This window comes from Schistocerca serialis, chromosome 4 (assembly GCF_023864345.2).
Source record: "Schistocerca serialis cubense isolate TAMUIC-IGC-003099 chromosome 4, iqSchSeri2.2, whole genome shotgun sequence".
Lineage (NCBI taxonomy): Eukaryota > Metazoa > Arthropoda > Insecta > Orthoptera > Acrididae > Schistocerca > Schistocerca serialis.
In genome coordinates, this window is record NC_064641.1 from 139,682,144 (window position 1) to 139,706,552 (window position 24,409).

Here is a 24,409-nt window from a genome sequence, read left to right on the forward strand (position 1 = left end):
ATCCCTGGCTTTGTAACATGCCACTGTAAACAGCGCATATGATCAGCAACACATACCAGCCCCATCAGCTGTTTGTAATGCAGCTGTAAGCACAGTGTGTCAACAATGGCCCTATATCAGGGCTCATGAGTGCTTATTACAATTTTATCATGTTCCTATACTATGTGGCAATCCCAACCAGGACTATAAATTTTATTTGCCTCTTTTATTAACTTCAAAGAAGCAGGAATGTTGTTAGATACTTTTCAGCTAATGTGAATCAATGCTACAATTTATAATGTTGTTAACTTATCATTAGGCATTTATTCATAAATATGTATATTCCTTTTTCGATCAATCTGGCGACAATCAGATCAATCAAAACTAGTTACTGAATAAAACAAATATTTGCAACTGTGGGCTGTTCTGGTTTCCACAAATTGTCACACATTGGTTCACTGTCATCTTCGAGGTGACTGTGGCACTCCTCATCATTATTAGTTCTTTCAAAAAGGTCACAGCACTGCTTTTGCAAGAAGTCAATGTGAGTGAGTTCCAGACTTCATCACAGAAACATATCAAAGAATCTGCTTCAAGGTCATAATCAGAGTGTAGTTTCAACAGTCTTTGTCAATCAGGCAGGGATTTTTATGAAGTGTTATTCAGTGATTCAAGTCTTTTTTACAATTATTAAAAACAACCTGATGGTACTCTAAACTGTCCAAACCACCAATTGTATAAAAATCAGGCACAAAATATGGATTCATCTGTCCAACTAGACAAAATAATTTTAATGAGATATGTTGTGCTACAAGGCACATTTAGAAAGTAAGTTTTCCAATGTTGTTTCCTTTATAGTAGATATATTTAGCTGGGAAAAATGTGCATGCACAACATATCTATGACATGACAATCAAATGCCGGTCAGACAGGCCTCGCCAGATGTCATTGATGCGACAGCATGCCCCGAAATGGCGTCTCTTACTCATTCTTCCACAGCCTGCGAGGTTCAGTCAGTGATAACGTTCTTGAATGCACAAAACATAGCGCCCGTCAAAATTAACTGTCAAGTCTATGGGCAAAACATCATAAGCAAACAGGTGGTGCATCACTGGTGCAGGCTTTTTCCCAAAGGTCATCAAAGTGTCTGTAATGAAGAGCGCAGTGGCGACCATCCCTCATCAATGATCACCTGATTGAGCTGGTGCTGCAGCACATCCTGAAGAATTGTTGCTTCACAATTATGGAGCTCAGCAGCCATTTTCTGCACATATTATGATCCTTGTTACCTGAAACTGTCACTAAGCAAATGCCATTCAAGAAATTGTGTGCCAGGTGAGTGCCAGAAAACATGACACCCGAGCATAAAATTAAATGCTTTCGAGTAGTACTGACATTTCTACAGTGGTATCATTATGATGGCGAAGAGCTCCTTGACAGGATCATTACAGGTGATGAGACATGGATTTCCCACTTAACCCTGGAAACCCAATGGCAGTCAATGCATTGGCATTAAAACTGGGTAACTGGTCAAGACAAAATTCAAGCAGACTGTATTGGTGCAGAAAATGATGTGCACAGTGTTCTGGGACAGGAAGGGCTTTCTGCTCATTGACTTCCTGACCATAGGTGAAACAGTGAATGCTGATCGTTATTGTGAAACATTGTGGAAACTGCACTGTGCCATTCAGAACAATACAGAGGAGGAAGCAACATGCCCCCTGCAGTTGTTGTGCTGCTCCATGACAATGCTCATCCCCATACGGCTCGGCACACAGCAACCTTTTTGCAGAAGTTCGGCTGGAAGCTGTTTGATCATCCAGCATATAGTCCTGACCTTGCTCCTAGCGATTTCATCTTTTTTGCACCTCAAGAAATTCTTGTCCTCTGGGCAGCATTTTGACAAGGACAAAGAGATGGTAGACTTCTACGACACAAGAATAGAAAAGTTGGTCCCGTGATACGAAAAGTGTCTCAATTCTTTTGGTGACTATGTCAAAAAATAGCTCAAACACTGCTGTACCTGTTGCCAATAAAGTTTTTCATGTAACTGTGTTGTTTTTGTTTTTTTTTTTTTTAAATGGTAAAACTTACTTTCTGGATGCCTCTTGTGTAACACCTTTGAAACACCTGCTTGACAACTAGCTAACAACAGATTCCTCAATGTGTCCTTGGACTAATTTCTTGATTATAATTTAAAAGGAACAGGCTACCTATTTGTGATTGTACAAATGTACTTTCAAGTATTAGAGGCATCCACACATTTATTTCCACGCACATTCACAAATGGGTGCTGCTGTTTCAATGATGGTGTCAGCCACCAACAATTATAATGAGCAGGCTGCCAACAACAATTAAAATTCAGTACACATTAGCCATTGTGTACCTGCCAATGACTATGTATCAGTGTATAAAGTACTTTAACGACTATTATTTGCACAATCATAAATAGGGGAGTGGCAGCCTGTTTTTAGTTTTGAACAATTTCCATACTTCTGGCAGAAGTGAAGCTGTGAGACCGGGCGTGAGTCGTGCTTCGGTAGCTCAGATGGTAGAGCACTTGCCCGCAAAAGGCAAAGGTCCCGAGTTCGAGTCTCGGTCGGGCACACAGTTTTAATCTGCCAGGAAGTTTCAATTTCCATACTGGTTTCCGCTGTTGTAAAAAACTGAAGAGTAAGAGAGACCACTCACCAAATAGTGGAAGCATTTAGTCTTCAACAGGTGCACACATAAAAGAAAAGAAAAACTTAATAGTTTTTACTCCAAAAGCTAGCAAGTTCTCCTTTTCTTTTGTATGTGCTTGTCGACAACTCAATGCTTCTGGTATTCAGTGAGTAATTTTTATTAAATACAAATAAAAAAAATTATTAGCAAACCACACAAAACTGCAGCATCTAAAAACAATCATCAAAACATATCACCATTAAACATAACAAGTTTGCAAAACGAGAGTGTCTCCAAAATAAACAAAACTACTTCTTATGAAACAAAAATAAAGAAAATAGAATGTGGTAATACTTAGCAATAGGACATTAAAGTAAACACAAATAAGCTGAAAAGATTTTGATGATATGTTTACACATTAATAACTTCTGGCACTGCTGCTTGGTAGAACTGATAACAAGGAACCTCTCTGCAGAAATATTAAAGGATGACTAGCAAAATTTGTTTGCTCAAATTTATTGCAGCCACAAAAGACTGAAAAATTGTCACAACCTCTTTACGCCCAACTGAGGTTGAACTAGCACAAAAACTGTGAATGACACAGCACAGAAATTTTAACCACTGTGAAGAGCACAAAAAGTTGTGCATCCAACCCAGGTCTCTCCTTTGGATCATAACTAGTTTCAATTATACGCTATCTTAATTTTGGCCAAAACTGCTGAAGAGCTAGCACAACATTTGGCAACCATGCAGAGAGAGCCTCCCAAAACCTTGAATGTTTTGCTTCTTGCGCTCCAATTTTACAAAGCTTAGTTTTATTCTATAGGGAACATCAGTGCAAAATTTCATTCAAACATTCTGTCCAGGTATGTCTGTATGACGCAATATTTTCTTCATTGACAACAGTACAGGTCATCATCCAATGATGTTCACCCTTGTTGGAATCACTTTGTCCATTCATATGCACATGGAGTTATCCATCTACATGGCAGCAGGTGAAATACACTTGAACTGCAAGCAGCATTATATTACAACGCAATAACATGGGGAGTGACAGTCACAGTGAATACAATCTTTGCCTTACAGCTATGTATCACCCCTACACATGATCTTTAATTAGTCACATCTACCGTAGCTTACAGTGTAACAGGTGGAGGTTCATCATTTGTAGTATACAATATGTCTCTTTAATAAACATCCTGATACACTGTAATTTTGTTACATGAACATACAACCTCTGATAATAAAGTTCGATGAATGAAGTCAGAACTGTTGATTGGACAAAACGGGCGACTCACAACACTGCATTTGCGTAGCGGCCAGTATTGACAACCTGCACCCACTATAGTTCAGTTGAGTATTGTGTGCGTTCTGTGTTAGACCTGTTGGTGCGTTGTTTCTAAACTGAGAACAGGACAATGAACGAGCAAAGGATCAATTTAAAGTTTTGTTTTAAGCTTGACAAGATATCGAAATAAACGCATCCAATGCTGGTACGTGTTTATGGGGATCAAGCACTGTCCGTGAAGTGTGTGTATGAATGGTACACCCCTTTTCAAGGAGACTGGGAAAGTGTTTCTGACAATGCCCATAGCGGACAACCGACGACTGCTGTCAGTGTCGAAAACATTGAGAAAGTGAGGACATAAATCACGAATGACTGTCAATTAACTGTCTGCATTACAGCGGATGAACTGCAGATGAACCATGAATCTGTGCAACAAATCTTTACCCAGAAGTCACGGAAGAGGAAAATGTGTTGTCACCTTGTGCCACATTACTTGACTGATGACCAGAAGCAGGAACGTTTAGAGGCTTCACAGGATTTTGTTGAAATGGTGGATTCGACACCTGATTTCTTGAGCCGTATTGTCACTGAGGGTGAAACATGGTGTCTCTGGTACAACCCTGAAACGAAACGGCAAAGCACAGAATGACATTCTCCGACATCACCTCATCGGAAAATGGTCAGAGCTGAAAAATCCCACATCAAAATGATGATCATCACCTTTTTCAATAGTCAAGGCATTATCCTAAAGGAATTTCTACCTGAAGGAACCGTGTTGAATGCTGCACGGTATGTTCAAATTTCGACCCATTTCATGCAACGTCTACACAGGGTACGACCCCAGGATACACAACAAGGTTCCTGGTTTTTTGTTCACGACAACGCTTGCCCACACACAGCCAATATTTATCAAACAGTTCCTGGAAAAAAAAGGGGATGATGCAACTTGAACATCCACCATACTCGCTGGATCTCAATCCACCAGACTTCTTCCTATTCCATCGACTTGAACTCGCTTTGAAATGAAGGAGATTTGACAACATTCAATGAAATGTGACACACTTTTTGAAAACCATCCCAAAGGAAGGCTTTGTGCAAAGTTTCCAGGACATGTATTCCAGTGCATAGTTATGGGAGGTGACTATTTCGAAGGACAGTAAGGTAACTGTAGTCCCTAGTTCACCTACATTAATGTTACAGTACTATTCACCGAACTTTATTGTCAGAGGTTATATAATTATGTGTGGTCATGTCTTAATTTTCAGCTTATATCATTCACTGTGCAAGACAACTATGAATGATAATCAGTCCATGAAAGAAAGTAACTTAATAGAATCTTATATAATGACACAGTTGACTGTTCATAATTTTAAAAAAAATTTAATTTGCTAGAATGATAAAGATTTGGCATTAGAGTTGTGCTATTATGGGGAGGTGAAGTACGAATATATTTTAATGAAAACTTATACTTAAATATTAATAGTTAAATGAATTTACTGTACAAAATTTAGCATTGAAAAGCTTTGCAGCTGACAAACAGGTTAACTGAAAAAATGTTTATATTTTTTCCATGACCTTGATTGTCATATGTGAAATTATTTGTATTACGTTTTCCATTGTAATTTTTCATTGTAACAGAAATAATAAATTTTTAAAATCATAATATGACTGGATAGATAAATCTACTCGCCAGATCTCGGCAGGAGAAAACACATATAACAGTTCAGAAAATATGCAAGCTTTCAGAGCCACTGGGTCTTTCTTCTGGCAGAAGGGTTAAAGGAGCAGGAAGAGGATGAAGAAAAAGGACTGGGAAGGTTCAGGGAATGGAGAAAGTTACAGGAAAGTTGCCCAGAACCCTCGGTCAGGGTAGACTTACACGATGGGTTCAGAAGGAAAGTGATTGTTGGGTACTGCACCAGATGAAATTTGAAAACCTGAGAGATTAAAGGTGGAAGATAGGGTAATAAGCAAGGCAGAAATTACTGACAAAACATGCAACAGAGTTAATGAGAGTGGAAAGCTAAGTGCATTATATGCGGTACACACGCAAGATTGGGGGCGGGAATAGACAAGTCAGGAAATAAAAGATATAGAAGACTAAGAAGTAGCGAAGACAGGAGTAGTTAGTAAAAAGAAATGCTGAGACCAAATAAATTAACATACATTAAGGCCAAGTGGGTGCTGAGAACCAAGGATATGTGACACCAGTTCCCACCAGCAAAGTTCCGAGAAACTTGTGTCAAGGGAGAAAGCAAATGGCATGTTTGGTGAAACAGGCACTGAGACCATGACTGTCGTGTTGAAGATCATACTCTGCAACAGGATATTGTGTGTGCCAGTATGTCCCCTCTGTCTATACCCATTCACCCTAACTGATACCTTGATGTAACTGGCATAGACAGAAGATGTATACTGGCAACACACAGTATACTGTTGTATAGTGTGATCTACAACATGGCAATCATGATCTCAGTGTCTGCTACACCACACATGCCTTCTGTGCTCTCCCCCCAAAACAAGCTTCTCAGAACTCTGTCCTTTGTTCTTGCCATCCACCTAGCCTTAATTTACATAATTTCTTTGGTCTCAGCATTTGTTTTCAGTAACTACACCCTTCTTCACTCTCGCTTGGTTTTCTATATCTTTATCTTTTATTTTCTGACCCCCCACCCTCCACCACATATGTCCATCATGTATAATGCATTTAGCTTTCCGCACTTTTGCAATATGTATTGTCAGTAATCTCTGTCTTGCTTTTATTACCCTATCTTCCACCTTTAAGCTCCCAGGTTTTCTAATCTCATCTGGTGCAATCCCCAGCAATCTCTTTCCCTCTCAACCAATTCTGTAAGTCTCCTCAGGCCAAGGATTCTGGGCAACTTTTCTGTAACTTTTCCCATTTCCTAAACCTTGTCAGTCCTTTTCCTTCATCCCTCTTCCTTCTGCAGAAGAAGGAGCCTCTGGCTCTGAAAGCTTGCACATTTCCTAAACTTATATATGTTTTCTACTGCCATTACTTGGTGAGCAGATCTTTTATCTATTCAATTATATTTTTTCATTGTAATTTACATAAAACATTAATTTTAATGATATTAAAAATTATAGGATTCTATATAATGGCTGATTTTAGGCCACAGCAGTTAGTTCTCAGTCAGTTGTTGTTATCAAGAATATGTAAGTCAGTTCTATTTAGTTAGTTGTTATGATCTATTGATTGTCAATGGCAGAATTATAAAATCATCCAATGAAAAAGATGAATGTATAAGACCTACAAATAAATGAAAAATATTGCAGGATTATGGTTATGAGAAGTTCATTTACTACCACGTAAGAATGCAAAATGTTCCATACAGCACCCAAGGACATCTGCAGCAAATGAGAATGATTTTATGGTTCTGAGAAGTTCATTTACTACCACGTACGAGTGCAAAATGTTCCATACGGCACCCATGGACAACTGCCAGCAAATGAGAACAATTTTTAACTCCATCGACAAACATGGACATTCTCAGTTCATCAAGTTGTGTGTTAATATGTTATTTCCTTCTACAAAACTTTTTCTTGTCACCTGTAAGAAACTTATTACGGTAATAGAGTACAGTTCAATGTGTAAACCAAAGTACATAATTAATTTACATCATAAATAAAAAAAAGGAACATTTCAAGCTATTAGTCAGTAATAAATCAATTTACACTATATCCAATAACATGACTTTTGGCAACTAGATTCTCATTGCATTTATTACTCTTTGTACGTGTTTTACATCTCCAACTTCTCTGGAAATACACAAACATACCTGCCTGTATGTATTATTTATAGCTGGTCCAAGGAAAACAATTTAATTTACATAAATAGATGACTACATCTCTGAGTCAATGTCTGTGGTAAAGTTGACTGTCAATATATGAAGGGAAAAAGGCACACATAATAGTTTTGAGGGGTTAAAAATCAATTCAAGTTCTGCCAAAAGACTATCAAATACACTGACAGTACTGTGCTATGACCTGTGGTTTCCATGTCATGTAACCAGTACATACAGGACGACATATATTTTAGACTTTTATATAATGTAACAAACCTTATCTTTCTCGGGATGTATTTTCCTTTTCATTTCAGGGGTCACAGATATGTGTCTTCTCCTTTAAACTATTTTTTTACAACACTGTCTTTCTCAGTGATGTTATTTCTACAGAATATCAGAGAGGCCTCTGTGGGCAGCAAATTTATTTAAGATAAACATTGCAGATGAATTTTGTTCCATCACTAGTGAGTCAATCTGATTCTTACCAGTAAGTATTGCAGCAACCCTTGTAGCTGAGGAACTCTAAGATAAAGTCCACCAGTGATGTCACAGCCCTGCTGAAGGAGTCCAAGCTCCTTGTCCAAACTGCACACATCTAAGACAACATTCTGAAAGAGAGTCAGCAACATTAACATTTACTCACATTTAAAAGTGAGGAAAGAGCAAACATACCCCTGAGCAGCTTGTGGTACTGCGGAATTACAGTTACTGTTCTAAATAGGTTACCCACAAGTAAGAGGGAATGACTGAGCTACTAATTGCTTCAAATGGATTATTTGTTCCGTCAAAATAAGAAATTATTAAAAGACTAATCTAACTTAAGTATCAGATGTCCTATTAACTTCAGTCTTAGTGAGTCATATAGATAAACAATAATGGAGCCAATTCTACCTGTTTCTGAGCTGTAAAGAATACATTCATGAAGTTCATATACTGCGAGGCACTGTCACCACTACCGGTTACAACTAGGATACGAGAATTCATCTTCGTTCCTGTAGCTTTCTCTTGATCCAATCTAAAATAAAAGAACAAAAGAAGAACTTAGCTCTCTTTACACTTGAAGCATTGCTCTACAATCCCTGTAATAGGCAAAACAGCTCACCGATGGATATAGCAAAGTGCCATTGCAATAGCACCAGCAATGAGGGAATCTCCAGAGAGCTCTGCATTTCCAGCTTTTATTTTTTCAACATCACGGACCACCATCTGTTGCAGATTCTGCCGTAACGTTTTCTCAACATAAGTAAAGAGCTCATACTGCCCATCTAACTGACGAAGTGTTGGGACTTGCTGACCAGAGCTTCCATCAACTGGTGGGAACAGAAACTGCCTAAAAATACAATAAAATTCTGTAGAAAAAGAAAAATCATATTTTCCAGAACACGGCAGCTACACTACCCCATGTAACTTTTTTAACTTGAAGAGGTATCTCTAATCAAGTCTGACTGTGAAGCAGAAATATAATACACCTGAAAGAACATGGAACTTGGCCCTATCAGTTCTGGGGACTATACTGAAGACTATGAGCTTCAAAGGAACTCTTTAAGCAAGGCTGTTACGTCTACCCTCTCTGGCAGTCACCAAAAGATCCAAGTATGATCTTTAAGCTAATATGACATGTACTGTTTGTTTCAACATGCACCACAGTCTTAAGTTGATGGAACTTTGTTTCCTCAATAACATCCAAAGTAGTGTCTTCAACATGGATGAAACATCCATGCATAACACAGAGTACACATAGTGACCCTTCCCACCCTTTGCCGCAAATTCCTTAAGGGGTATCATTATTCACTGTATATATTAAAATGCTGCAGCCATACTTACAAGATCAAACACAATCAGTTACTCCCCTTTCATCTGTGAATAGCTAGTTATTGCTACAGTAATAATAATAATAATAATAATAATAATAATAATAATAATAATAATAATAAACTGCAATCCACTTAAAGTGCACATCAAGGGAATTTTTTAAAAATAGGTAGACATGATAAAATTAATGACTGCACAACAGATGGCTACAAGACTTACTGTGACTCACCATCTCCACTTTACTGTGAGTAGCATCCATCCTTTTCATTATACACTGAAAAGCCAAAGAAACTGCCATGCCTGCCCAATATTGTATAGACCCTGCAAGCACGCAGAAGTGCCGCAACAGGATGTGGCATGGACTTGATTAATGTCTGAAGTAGTGCTGGAGGGAACTGACACCATGAATCCTACAGGGCTGTCCATAAATCTGTAAGAGTTCAAGGGTATGAAGATCTCTTCTGAACAGTATGTTGCAACCCATCCCCAAATATGCACAATAATGTTCATGTGTGTGGAGTTTGGTGGCCAGCGGAAGTGTTTAGGCTCAGAAGAATGTTGCTGGAGCCACTCTGTAGCAATTATGGACGTGTGGGGTGTCACATTTTCCTGCTGGTATTGCCCAAGTGTTGGAATGCATAATAGACATGAATGGATGCAGGTGATCAGAAAGAATGTTCACATATGTGTCGCCTGTCAGCGGCATATCTAGATGTATCAGGTGCCCCGCATCACTCCAATTGCACATGTCCCACACCATTACAGAGCCTCCACCAGCTTGTACAGAACCCTGCTGACATGCAGGGTCCATGGATGCACGAGTTTGCTTCCATACTCGTACACGTCCATCCGCTCGATACAATTTGAAACGAGGCTCGTCCAACCAGACAACACATTTCCAGTCATCAACCGTCCAATGTCGATGTTGAGAGATCCAGGCGAGGTGTAAAGTTTTGTGTCGTGCCGTCATCAAGGGTACACGAGTGGGCCTTCAGTTCCAAAAGCCCATACCAATGATGTTTCATTGAAAGGTTCGCACAGTGACAATTGTTGATGGCCCAGCACTGAAATCTGCAGCAATTTGTGGAAGGGTTGCACTTTTGAAACATGAACGATTCTCTTCAGTCGTTGTTGGTCCCATTCTCGCAAAAGATTTTTCCAGCCGCAGCGATGTCTCAGATTTGATGTTTTACCAGACTGCTGATATTCACGGTACAATCATGAAATGATCGTACTGGAAAATCCCCACTTCATCACTACCTTGGAGATGCTGTTTCCTATTGCTCATGAGTTGACTACAGCAGCACACTCAAATTCACTTAAATCTTGATAGCTTGCCAGTGTAGCAGCAGTAACCAATCTAACAACTGTGCCAGACACTTGTCTTATACAGGTGCTGCCAGCTGCAGCACCATATTCTGCCAGTTTCCATATCTCTGTATTTGAATAAGCATTCCTGTACCAGTTTCTTTAGCGGCTCAATGTATTATTAATGACATACGGTAGTACAAGTATCCAACAATGTATATTGGTTGTTCTTTATTGAAGTCATATTCTATCATGGCTGCCACTTCCACCTTAGCAAAAGGGTTGTCTTTTCCTAGAATGGCCTAGGAAATAATTAACATAATATATATATTTCAAACAATAATTTTGGAAACCTAGAAAATAAAATTGCATCAGAGGTGATACAATGTGATGACTATCAGCTTCATGGGTAAATAAAATGAGTGTCCCTCCTCCCCAAACCCAAATTATACAAAGGAGTGTGTACATAAGAATAATCCTATTCTCACACACACACACACACACACACACACACACACACACACACAATTTTCTTCTCACTCCATATTTAATATTCTATTATTATGGAGCCTGTGATCTAGGGGTAACAAGTAACAAGGTGGCTTACTCTGAGCCATGCATCTACAAAAACATTAGCATGCTAAGCATAGAACAAGTTCCACTGTCATAAAATAGTGAAAGATCTTCTCGGAAATAGAAAATTCTGGTTCTCGAGAATCTAGAAAATTCTAGTGCTCAATAAAATTGCAAAGCATGTCAAAGACTCCAGTTCATTCACTCATTGAACAGTCTGCTGTAGCAATAGAAGATAATAAAAGAAAAGCTGACAATTTAAATTTCACATTTAAAATAATCAATTGTGCAGGACACACAAATTACAGTTACTTAAAACTTTTAAATATGTGGCATCGTGATGTGTTCTTTGACATCAATAAATGAAGTTGATGTGATTTTGAAAAAAAAAAAAAAAAAAACACAAGAAATGAGTTTTGCATACTTCCTATTTCATACAGGAAGGATACGCATCTTTATGACGGTTTGACCCATAGAATCCATATATTGAAAGAAGTATTTATACTGTGTACAGTATAAAAAGGAAACAAAACAATGATATTCTTGTTTTTGAAATAGATTTATGAGATTATTTAAACTGAATGATAATTGTTTCTCAGAGCAAGGCATGCTACTATTGGAACAAGAATTAAAACTACTTAACTTCATTTAAGTGAAAATAACTACAAAATTCATTAAAGTTGAAAATTTATCTCGGAATGAGAACAAATTCTAGAGATTCAATGTATTTAGATAAGTGCTATAATAAACACAATTGCTGGTAACTGAAGCAACACAGCAGTCAACAACTATGCAATGATAACTTTAATCCACAATTTTTTTAACATGAAGTTACCATTCTTCCTTGCCCCTATTCTATCTCAAGATAGATGAACCTGCAAACTAGTAAATATAAATAAGTGGTTACTACACCCAGCAGTAGATACCCAACAAAAAATTATAAAGCATAATCATTCACAACTAAGTACCATCCACTACGTGTAATATCACTACGAGTCATACCGCCACCCGATCTTCACACAGACTCTCATATGGAGGACTTCAAAATAGGCATCCCTAGTGTTAAGAAACTGAGAGAGCTGAAAACAAGTCACTCATCAAGTCCGGATGGAATCCATATTAGGTTTTAGAGAAAATACTCTTCAGCATTGGCCCCTTACTTAGCTTGCATTTATTGTAAAATCTCTTGCCCAAAGCAAATCCCAAACAACTGGAGAAAATGCATGCAACTCCTGTACATATATGAGGTGCTATCCAAAATTTTCAGGACTGGTACTGCCATCTGTTGAAAACCTTGCCTTTTGACTAATGGTCACCATCACCCGTGAAGTAGTTCCCATCCCCATGTACACACTGGTCCCAGTGCTTCTGCCACTGGTCAAACATTTTCTGGAAATCCTGTTCTTCAAGGGTGTTTATCACCACCAGTGATGCTTCTTGAATCCTCACTATAGATTGTCGAACCGACAGCCTTTCAACTTGAGTTTCAGTTTTGGGGACAGCATGATGTCGCAAGGTGCCAAATCTGGCGAGTATGGTGGGTCAGGTACAACCGCCACGTTGTTTTTTGCCAAAAAGGTCCTGGTGAGCAAGGACGTGTGACAGGGCGCATTGTCATGATGCAGCGGCCAGTTCCCTTGACGCCAAAGTTCGGGCCGTCGTGAGCTGTCACAAAATGTCACAGTAGTACACGGAATTCACTGTTTGGTTGAGTGGGACGAATTCTTTGTGCACAATTCCCTTGGTATCAAAAGAAATGATGATCATGCTCTTCACTTTTCTCTTCACCTGTCTCGCTTTTTTGGGTCTTGGAGAGTTCGGGCTCTTCCACTGGGACGATTGCCGGCCTTCTGATCGGCAGTCAAGACCATTGGCACAAATTTTGTGGCGACACAACGCATGCCTAATTCATCAGTCAACATACATTGACATGTCCCATAATCAATACCCACTTCATCCACAAGGTCTTGAATGGTTCGACATCGACCCGCACGAACCAATTGTTGAAGTTCAACAACAATGTCTGGTGTTGTGCGGCTATGCTCTGTCCCCCAAACACTCGTTGAATCCTTGCAAGGGTCTCTGTAGCACTTTTCCCAAGATTCGCAAAGAATTTGATACACATGCGCTGTTCTGTTCACGGATCCATCGTAAAATCACCATACACCAAACACAGAGTATAATGGAAATCACTGTGGACACGCAACAAGTCCTCCCAGCTGAATGCCACTCTGCACACTGACTAATCAGATACGCAGTTCTTGCCACCTAGCTGTGCAAAGGTCTACTACTCCTACTTTCCAGATGGCAGCACCAGTTCCGAAAATTTTGGATTCCACCTCGAATTAAGAGGAAAAGAATGGACCTGCAAAATTACATGTCAATATCCTTGACATTGGTTTGCTGCTGACTTCTTGAGCAGGAGACAGAAAAGCTTCTGTCCACAAATCAAAGAAAGCATAACTAAAAAAAAAGTGAGTTTGTCCTTTACTCACATGATATCCTGTGAACCATCTATGATGGGCAACAGGCAGATTCCTTATTCTTAGATTTCCGGAAAGCATTTGACATAGCGTCCCAATGCAGGGTGCTAATGATAATCAGAATATACGGAATAAGTTATCAGACATGCAAGTGTATAGGGGACTTCTTAAGTAATAAAATCCAGTATGCTGTCCAGGATGGCAAGTGTTCATAAAAGGTAGGGGTATTGTCAGGTGAACTCCAGGGGAGTGTGATAGGACTGCTCTTATTCTCTATATACATAAATGATCTGTTGGACAATGAGAGCAGCAATCTGCAATTCTTTGCTGATGATGCTGTTGTGTATGAGAAAGTGTCATGAGTGAGTGACTGCAGGATGACACAGAATGACTTACTCAGAATTTCTATTTCATTTGATGAATGACAGCTTGCTCTCAATGTGAGAAATTGTAAGTTAATGCATATGAGTAAGAAAACATTACTGTAATGTTCAAATAGAGTATAAGTGGTGTGCTGCTTGACATGGTCACATCAGCTAAATATCTAGATTCAATGTGGCAAAGCGATAAGAAATGGAATAGGCATGTGAGAGCAGCCAGAGGGTAGGTTAATGGTCAACTTCAGTTAATTGGGAAGATTTTAGGAAAATGTAGCTCATATATAAAGGAGACAGAATACAGAACCATTGGGTGATCTATTCTTGAATACTGAATTACCTTCGAGAGAACGGTCTCTTGACACACACAGTCACTACAGATTTAGAAAACATCATTTTTGTGAAACACAACTAGCTCTGTACACACGTGAAATGTTGAGTGTTATTGACAAGGGATTTCAAACTGACCCCATATTTCTACATTTCCAAAAGGCTTTTGACACTGTACCACACATGCAGCTTGTAGTGAAATTACATGCTTATGGGATATTGCATCAGTTACGTGACTGGATTTGTGATTTGCAGTCAGAGAGGTTACAGTTCGTAGTAATTGATGGAAATTCATCGAGTAAAACAGGTAGTGTTACAGGCCCTCTGCTGCTCCTTATCTAGATAAACAATTTAGGAAACAATCTGAGCAGCCACCTTAGGTTGTTTGCAGATCATACTGTCATTTATTGTCCAGTAAACTCATCAGAAGATCAAAACAAATTACGAAATGATTCAGAAAAGATATTTAAATGGTGCAAAAATTGGAAATTGACCATAAATAATGAAAAATGTAAGTTCATATACATCCATTAAACTTCGGTTACACAATAAATCAGTCTAATTTAAAGGCCGTAAACTCAACAAAACACAGAATAATTACAATGTAAATTGGAAAGAACACACAAGAAATGTTGTGGGGAAGGTAAACCAAAGACTGCGTTTTATTGGCAAAACACTTAGAAAATGTAACAGCTCTACTAAAGATACAGCCTACACTATGCTCGTCTGTTCTCCTTTGGAGCACCACTGGAATTCTTACCAGATAGGATTAACAGAGTACATAGAGAAGATTCGAAGAAGAGCAGCATGTTAGCATGTTTTGTATTATCACAAAACAGGGGAGAGACTCTCTCCTCTGCAAGCGAAGATATTTTATTGACATCGACCTATATAGGGAGAAACGATCATCATAATAAAATAAGGAAAATCAGAGCTTGCATGGGAAGATATAGGTGTTTGTTTTTTCCATGCACTGTTCAAGAGTGGAATAACAGAGAATTGTTGTAAAGGTGGTTCGATGAACCCTCTGCCAAGCACTTAAGTGTGATTTGCAGAGTATCCATGTAGATGTACTGCTCGAGTGTTTGGAATGCCCACCAGATCAGAGTAAAAAAGACATTGAAGTAATTCAGAGGCAGGCTGCTAGATTAATTATTGGTATGATCATTCAACAAGCAAATATTACAGAAATGTTTTCACGAAGGGAACACGATGTTCTTTGCATAGCACTATTGAGAAAGGCTAGAGAACTGGCATTTGTGACTGACTGCAAAATTATTCTACTGCCACCACTGTAAATCCTGTGGAAATACCATATCAGCCAATAGAAATTGGGGCTCAGTAGGAGGCACATACATACACTTTTTTCCTCTCACATGGAATATGAAAGGGAATGACTAGCAGCTGTACAAGGTGCCCTCTGCCGCGTATCATATAGTGGCTTGTGGAGTATTAATGTGAGTTGTTTTCAGCCACATCTGCAGTTTGAATCACTGCAAATTATCTTTTTTCCACAGTTTAAATTCTCATTAATATGGATACCTAAAATTTTTGCAGGTTTCACTCTGGTTATTATTTCATCATCACCAGCTACATTTATCATTGGTCTAGTGCCTCAAGATGTGCAGCATTGAACAAGCTGTGTCTTTTAGAAATTTAGAGTGACACCATTTGCAGAAAACCACTCAATAATAATTTGAAGAACATTATTTACCATTTCTTCCGTTGCTCTATGTATGTTGGGATTGATTACAATATTATTGTCATCTGCAAAAAGAACTGATTCTGCTTGTTGTACATTAGAGAGAACATCATTAATGTATATGGGAAATTACAGCTTTCTTTGCATAGTTACAGGAAGGGGAAACAAGCTAAACTGGAGAGGATCAGGGAACCTTATAAAAATATTTAGAAAGATACGATTGTAAGAAGAGTTGACACAGCACACAAGAAAGTTAAATGAAAGTTTGGAGAAGTGAAATGTAAGGTGCAGATGTAAAATCTCTGTAAAAACTGGAGAAAAGGCATACGGACGACAGGAATAACTTGAAGGCCTGTACAATAGACCAGAACTGTCCCAAAGTGCGACAGAAGAGGAGGAGGAAGCTGATCTAAAAAAAATAGCTGATCCAGTATTGGAGTCAAAATATGATAGAGCATGAGGTAGCAAGAGCTGATGATATACCTTAGGGGTTACTGAAACCTGTGGGTGGGTAGGAACTAGAAGGTTATTTGTTTTTGTGTCAATGCTCTATGAAATGTGTGATTTACTTGCAATCAGATTTCCAGGAAACCACTGTTATCGCTTTACCAAAGAAGACATTCATGGATAAATGTGGGAACTATTGAATGAATTGTGTAACAAATCAAGCTTATAAACTGCTGATTAGAATATACAAAAGAATGGACAGAAAACTTTAAGATAAAATAGAGGAAAATCAGTCTGGTTGCAGGAAGGGAATGCATTTCTGACACTATACTTGGTAATGAAAGGCACACCTTGACAGCATTTGTGCATCCGGAGAACATCTTTGACAATGTAATGTGGAATAAGATATTCGCAATCCTTAGAAGATTGTTGTTAAAGTAGAAACAGATGAAAACTCAACATAACCTAGAACAAACAAATGTCAGCAATACAACTGAACGGTCAGAAAAGGAAGGTTTACATCAGGAAGAGTAAAAAGTAGAGTTCCAGCTTATCACGACTGTTGTTTAACTTCTACACTGAGGAAGCAATAAAGAGGCAAAAGAAAATTTTATAAGAGGAATAAAAGTTGAAAGGAAGCAAAAATCAATGTTAAGATTTCGAACACAGCAAAACTGGAAATGACACAGTGGCAAAAGAGATCATATTTCAGAAGTAAGATTACACAGAAATGCTAAAGCAATGAAGACAGAAGAAGTAGGTTGTTTTAGGCAACAAAAGCTTTCTTCAATAAGAGAGCCCTCTTCTGGTATCACATATTCTGATGGAAATGAGAGATAAAGTTCCCAAAATTTTAATGAAATCCTTTTGGATTACTAGGCCACGAGATTATGAAACACTTAAACAACCACAAAACTGACATTTTGACTGTCACTGCAGCAGTCCACTTCAGGGTGTCCAAACTGCTCGGTTTTGAGGCTGGTCTTCTCTACATGTACCACCATATTTCAGTTGTTACAAGACAAATGACATCACAGTCTGGTATATACAAGCCAATTTTAAGTAAAGTAGGAAGAAACATTTCATCAGCAATTTAGGTCACCCTGAAGAGGACCACAGCAAAGGTGATCAAAACATGAGCTTTGTAGTTTCTTTGAGTGAGAGCTCAGTGTTGTATCAAAGTGAAACATAGACCATCTGAAATCAAGAGAAGAAGAAAATTGAGACATTTGCAATGTGGTGCTGTTAAAGAATATTAAAAATTATGTGGTCAAGAAGTATGAAGTGAAGAAGGTCGATAGTACTACAAAGAGTAGGAGAGAATGGAAGTCTACTGAAAACACTTAGCCTACCTAAAGCAGTGATAGAGCACTGGAATGTCTGCTACCATCCAATAATAGTTAATTCAGTGCTAGAAGAAACATCAGAGGCAAAAAATAGGAGAGACAGAACATGACTACAATATTCAAAACATATTACAGGGGATCTTGAGTATAATAGTGACTCAGAAATGAAATAATTAGCACAAGATAGGGAAAGGTGGAGGATAACTGCAATACAGTCAAAGACTTCTCATTATAAACACCCCTTTCATGAGGGTCTTACTATAGTCATAGGATGTTCATTCAAATTCTTGGTCTCATTGTTTTTTATATGAATTTATACAAATGTAAATTTCTTGTTATGTTCCTAAAAATAAAATGTCACCGACTATTTCAAAATGAAAGTGTGATGTGCAATCCCTTAAGAAATCTTGATGTAAAAGATTTACTCTCACAGATCAGTATGGCCGAATGCATGACTGTTTTACCACCTTCGACATTAGTTCTCGTTATAATCACACACTGACGTGTAGAGCAATTTATTTGATATATGTCCACATGTCCCGAGGGCATGCAGCTTTACTGTATGATTACATGATGATGGCGTCCTCTTGGGTAAAATATTCCGGAGGTAAAATAGTCCCCCATTCGGATCTCCGGGCGGGGACTACTCAAGAGGATGTCGTTATCAGGAGAAAGAAAACTGGCGTTCTATGGATCGGAGCGTGGAATGTCAGATCCCTTAATCGGGCAGGTAGGTTAGAAAATTTAAAAAGGGAAATGGATAGGTTGAAGTTAGATATAGTGGGAATTAGTGAAGTTCGGTGGCAGGAGGAACAAGACTTCTAGTCAGGTGACTACAGGGTTATAAACACAAAATCAAATAGGGGTAATGCAGGAGTAGGTTTAATAATGAATAGGAAAATAGGAATGCGGGTAAGCTACTACAAACAGCATAGTGAACGCATTATTGTGGCCAAGATAGATACGAAGCCCACGCCTACTACAGTAGTACAAGTTTATATGCCAACTAGCTCTGCAGATGACGAAGAAATTGAAGAAATGTATGATGAAATAAAAGAAATTATTCAGATTGTGAAGGGAGACGAAAATTTAATAGTCATGGGTGACTGGAATTCGAGTGTAGGAAAAGGGAGAGAAGGAAACATAGTAGGTGAATATGGATTGGGGGACAGAAATGAAAGAGGAAGCCGCCTGGTAGAATTTTGCACAGAGCACAACATAATCATAACTAACACTTGGTTTAAGAATCATGAAAGAAGGTTGTATACATGGAAGAACCCTGGAGATACTAAAAGGTATCAGATAGATTATATAATGGTAAGACAGAGATTTAGGAACCAGGTTTTAAATTGTAAGACATTTCCAGGGGCAGATGTGGACTCTGACCACAATCTATTGGTTATGACCTGTAGATTAAAACTGAAGAAACTGCAAAAAGGTGGGAATTTAAGGAGATGGGACCTGGATAAACTAAAAGAACCAAAGGTTGTACAGAGATTCAGGGAGAGCATAAGGGAGCAATTGACAGGAATGGGGGAAAGAAATACAGTAGAAGAAGAATGGGTAGCTTTGAGGGATGAAGTAGTGAAGGCAGCAGAGGATCAAGTAGGTAAAAAGACGAGGGCTAGTAGAAATCCTTGGGTAACAGAAGAAATATTGAATTTAATTGATGAAAGGAGAAAATATAAAAATGCAGTAAGTGAAGCAGGCAAAAAGGAATACAAACGTCTCAAAAATGAGATCGACAGGAAGTGCAAAATGGCTCAGCAGGGATGGCTAGAGGACAAATGTAAGGATGTAGAGGCTTATCTCACTAGGGGTAAGATAGATACCGCCTACAGGAAAATTAAAGAGACCTTTGGAGATAAGAGAACGACTTGTATGAATATCAAGAGCTCAGATGGAAACCCAGTTTTAAGCAAAGAAGGGAAAGCAGAAAGGTGGAAGGAGTATATAGAGGGTCTATACAAGGGTGATGTACTTGAGGACAATATTATGGAAATGGAAGAGGATGTAGATGCAATGGGAGATATGATACTGCATGAAGAGTTTGACAGAGCACTGAAAGACCTGAGTCGAAACAAGGCCCCCGGAGTAGACAATATTCCATTGGAACTACTGACGGCCGTGGGAGAGCCAGTCCTGACAAAACTCTATCATCTGGTGAGCAAGATGTATGAAACAGGCGAAATACCCTCAGACTTCAAGAAGAATATAATAATTCCAATCCCAAAGAAAGCAGGTGTTGACAGATGAGAAAATTACCGAACTATCAGCTTAATAAGTCACAGCTGCAAAATACTAACACGAATTCTTTACAGACGAATGGAAAAACTAGTAGAAGCCAACCTCGGGGAAGATCAGTTTGGATTCCGTAGAAACACTGGAACACGTGAGGCAATACTGACCTTACGACTTATCTTAGAAGAAAGACTAAGGAAAGGCAAACCTACGTTTTTAGCATTTGTAGACTTAGAGAAAGCTTTTGACAATGTTGACTGGAATACTCTCTTTCAAATTCTAAAGGTGGCAGGGGTAAAATACAGGGAGCGAAAGGCTATTTACAATTTGTACAGAAACCAGATGGCAGTTATAAGAGTCGAGGGGCATGAAAGGGAAGCAGTGGTTGGGAAGGGAGTAAGACAGGGTTGTAGCCTCTCCCCGATGTTGTTCAATCTGTATATTGAGCAAGCAGTAAAGGAAACAAAAGAAAAATTCGGAGTAGGTATTAAAATTCATGGAGAAGAAATAAAAACTTTGAGGTTCGCCGATGACATTGTAATTCTGTCAGAGACAGCAAAGGACTTGGAAGAGCAGTTGAATGGAATGGACAGTGTCTTGAAAGGAGGATATAAGATGAACATCAACAAAAGCAAAACAAGGATAATGGAATGTAGTCTAATTAAGTCGGGTGATGCTGAGGGAATTAGATTAGGAAATGAGGCACTTAAAGTAGTAAAGGAGTTTTGCTATTTGGGGAGCAAAATAACTGATGATGGTCGAAGTAGAGAGGATATAAAATGTAGGCTGGCAATGGCAAGGAAAGCGTTTCTGAAGAAGAGAAATTTGTTAACATCCAGTATTGATTTAAGTGTCAGGAAGTCATTTCTGAAAGTATTCGTATGGAGTGTAGCTATGTATGGAAGTGAAACATGGACGATAAATAGTTTGGACAAGAAGAGAATAGAAGCTTTCGAAATGTGGTGCTACAGAAGAATGCTGAAGATTAGATGGGTAGATCACATAACTAATGAGGAAGTATTGAATAGGATTGGGGAGAAGAGAAGTTTGTGGCACAACTTGACCAGAAGAAGGGATCGGTTGGTAGGACATGTTCTGAGGCATCAAGGGATCACCAATTTAGTATTGGAGGGCAGCGTGGAGGGTAAAAATCGTAGAGGGAGACCAAGAGATGAATACACTAAGCAGATTCAGAAGGATGTAGGTTGCAGTAGGTACTGGGAGATGAAAAAGCTTGCACAGGATAGAGTAGCATGGAGAGCTGCATCAAACCAGTCTCAGGACTGAAGACCACAACAACAACATGTCCACATGTACTGCTAAAGTACTATGAGTACTTTATTGTTACACAATAACTGCAAACATTAAAATCGCCAAGAATAATAGTTACTGTCATACTCGCTTTATGTTGTGGAAGCAAATGCAAATGACACTCACAAATTCTGTTGGTGGAAATTCTTTATACCAAATGGCGACAATTTGTTAACCAGACAATGGTCAATATGTAATTACAGAAAAGCAGATGGATAGATGACAAAGATGTGATGACTTCTGGAACTAAAAGCTCACAGCTAAACAGTAATAGCTGTGGTCACGGGAATCATAGAATAGAAATGCAAACATTGTCCTTTTACAGATAAAGTCTACAGTTATGAGAAATACCGTTATCAAGATCTACACAGGAAAATTTGATATGTTGTTCCTTTCTGATGCCTACCGATCTTCTGATGAAAATTTTATCATAGAAAAAAATACTGGAACAGCCTATATCTAGGGCTGCCACATCACTCAGAAATTATCCAAAGTTCCAGTGGATTTTCAATTTTGAGAATCGATCTGTACTGGTGTGCTCAAAAACTGTCAATAAACTCAGGAGCTCTTACAAAGAGAAACAATCTATAAGTACATCACATATGGTATTCAAACAATACATTCCTAGAAACAAATTTGGATCCTTTCATGGTACGATATCTTACATTTACTGAAAACACAAATAATTGTAGCAGCACAGAAGAAAAGAATAACAGAGGTGTATGAACTTATTACTGCACAACCTATAACCTTGTACTTAAAAAATATGCAGCACCAGCCCTTAAAAAAAAAAAAAAAACAAGAGACTGAATTTTAATAGAGACAGAAAACATATTAAAATTTCCAAACCCCAGTGTGATAATGAAATTTCACTCTGCAGCAGTGTGTGCACTGATTCCTGGCAGATTAAAACTCTGTGTTAGACCAGGTCTCTAAGCCTTTCATACGCAAGTGCTCTACCAGCTGAGCTACCGAACTATGACTCATGAAACCCTTCTCAGCTTTACTTCTGCCAGTACCTCATCTTATGTCTACCAGACTTCACAGAAGTTCTCCTCCAGGAGTACTACAATAGCTTGTTTCAATTACTTCCAGTCCCTCATAGCTTATCGAATAGTTTTATTACAGAAAAAAGCTATTCAAATCTTGTCACATAGATATATTTAGGACACACTGCAAACCCCTATTTAAAAAGTTGTGTTTGCCTACTGTACTCTCCTTTTACATATACAAGTGCAGGTTGACGAGAAGAGCTAGACATGCTGACCTGTGAACTAACTCCAATTAACACAGTTATAATACCTGCAACAGTGGGTCCCTCCATGTAAAACTACTCTCACACAAAAGACATGTGAGCCACATTGCTGTCATTTTTTACAGTACAATGCCATCATACATAAAGAGTTTTGGGGTGGAAATGGCTTTCAGGGGAGAATTAAAATAATATCTTGTTGAGAAGTGTTTGTACAATGGAAGTTCATATGTTAGGTTAAAGAATTACTAGGCCCTCATTTATTGCCGAGTTATTTTGATTCTGTTAACTGATGTACTATCAACACTGTGTGCATCTCTACAAAAGAATGTTGCTGTTTCCGCTGTTTCAGATGCTGTGCAATACATCTCCTCTCAGAAGGGATCTGGCGCATCCCTAGTTGTGATGAATACAAGTATTTGCATCTTATAGTTTTCAGCAGTGTTACATCATTTGCCAAATTTTTTTTCATTTTTTATTTACATCAGAATGTCCTGATTTCGTTATATCATTCATTTACTTACTGTGCATGTTGTACCTTCCAGCAATGCTATGTAATGCTTTCATGTGTTTACACTTTTCTGTGATGTTTTCGTTTTCATACTTTCATATTCTTGTTATACAACTGATTTACTTACTATGCATGTTGCAGTCAAGACTGTGCATTAGTGATTCCCCTTCCAATCATGTATCGAGTGAGAGGGCTATGCCAGGTTTAATGCACTCGACTCGCATTCAGGGTTTATTCCCTGTCCAGCCATCCTGACTTGATTTGGCCACGATTTCGCCAAGGTGCATTAGTGATTCCCCTTCCAATCATGTATCGAGTGAGAGGGCTATGCCAGGTTTAATGCACTCGACTCGCATTCAGGGTTTATTCCCTGTCCAGCCATCCTGACTTGATTTGGCCACGATTTCGCCAAGGTGCTAAGGCGAATGTTGGGATGATTCCTCTGATTAGGCCCTGGCAGACTTCCCACCCTATCCTCGCCTAATTCTAGGGCTCAAATGGCTCTAAGCACTATGGGACTTAACATCTATGGTCATCAGTCCCATAGAACTTAGAACTACTTAAACCTAACTAACCTAAGGACATCATACAACACCCAGTCATCACGATGCAGAGAAAATCCCTGACCCCGCCGGGAATCGAACCCGGGAACCCGGGCGCGGGAAGCGAGAACCTAATTCTATGTTAAATTATTGTTTCATGTATAAATATATTATTTCTACAATGTATGTGACATGTCCGATGATGTTAAACTAACGGCCTATAGACGAATAAATGAAAACGTAAAATAAAAAATAAATAAAGTAGCAGAAACTTGCCAACACTCAAAAGAAAACAAACGATCTGAAAGGTCACAACAGTGAAAAACAAAATTTTTTCAGAGCCCATCTACTATAACATATTCCGTGCAATCAGGACAGACTAGCACCTTCAAACTAAAGTAACAGAACCATACTATTACTCACCGGAATAATTAGCT

The 24,409-nt window shown here is 38.6% G+C and overlaps 1 protein-coding gene across 3 annotated transcripts in view; it reads right to left on the reverse strand.

The window, feature by feature from the left end:
• The window catches only part of LOC126474074 (general transcription factor IIH subunit 3), a 40,748-nt gene that overhangs the window by 15,596 nt on the left and 743 nt on the right, over positions 1-24,409 (reverse strand). For all 3 annotated transcript variants that reach the window (XM_050101485.1, XM_050101483.1, XM_050101484.1), the window contains 3 exons: positions 8,840-9,067; positions 8,629-8,752; positions 8,223-8,345 (listed from right to left, as the gene is read on the reverse strand). In XM_050101485.1, coding sequence (XP_049957442.1) covers positions 8,223-8,345; positions 8,629-8,752; positions 8,840-9,067 — 475 coding nt within the window. The remainder of the gene's footprint in view (positions 1-8,222; positions 8,346-8,628; positions 8,753-8,839; positions 9,068-24,409) is intronic.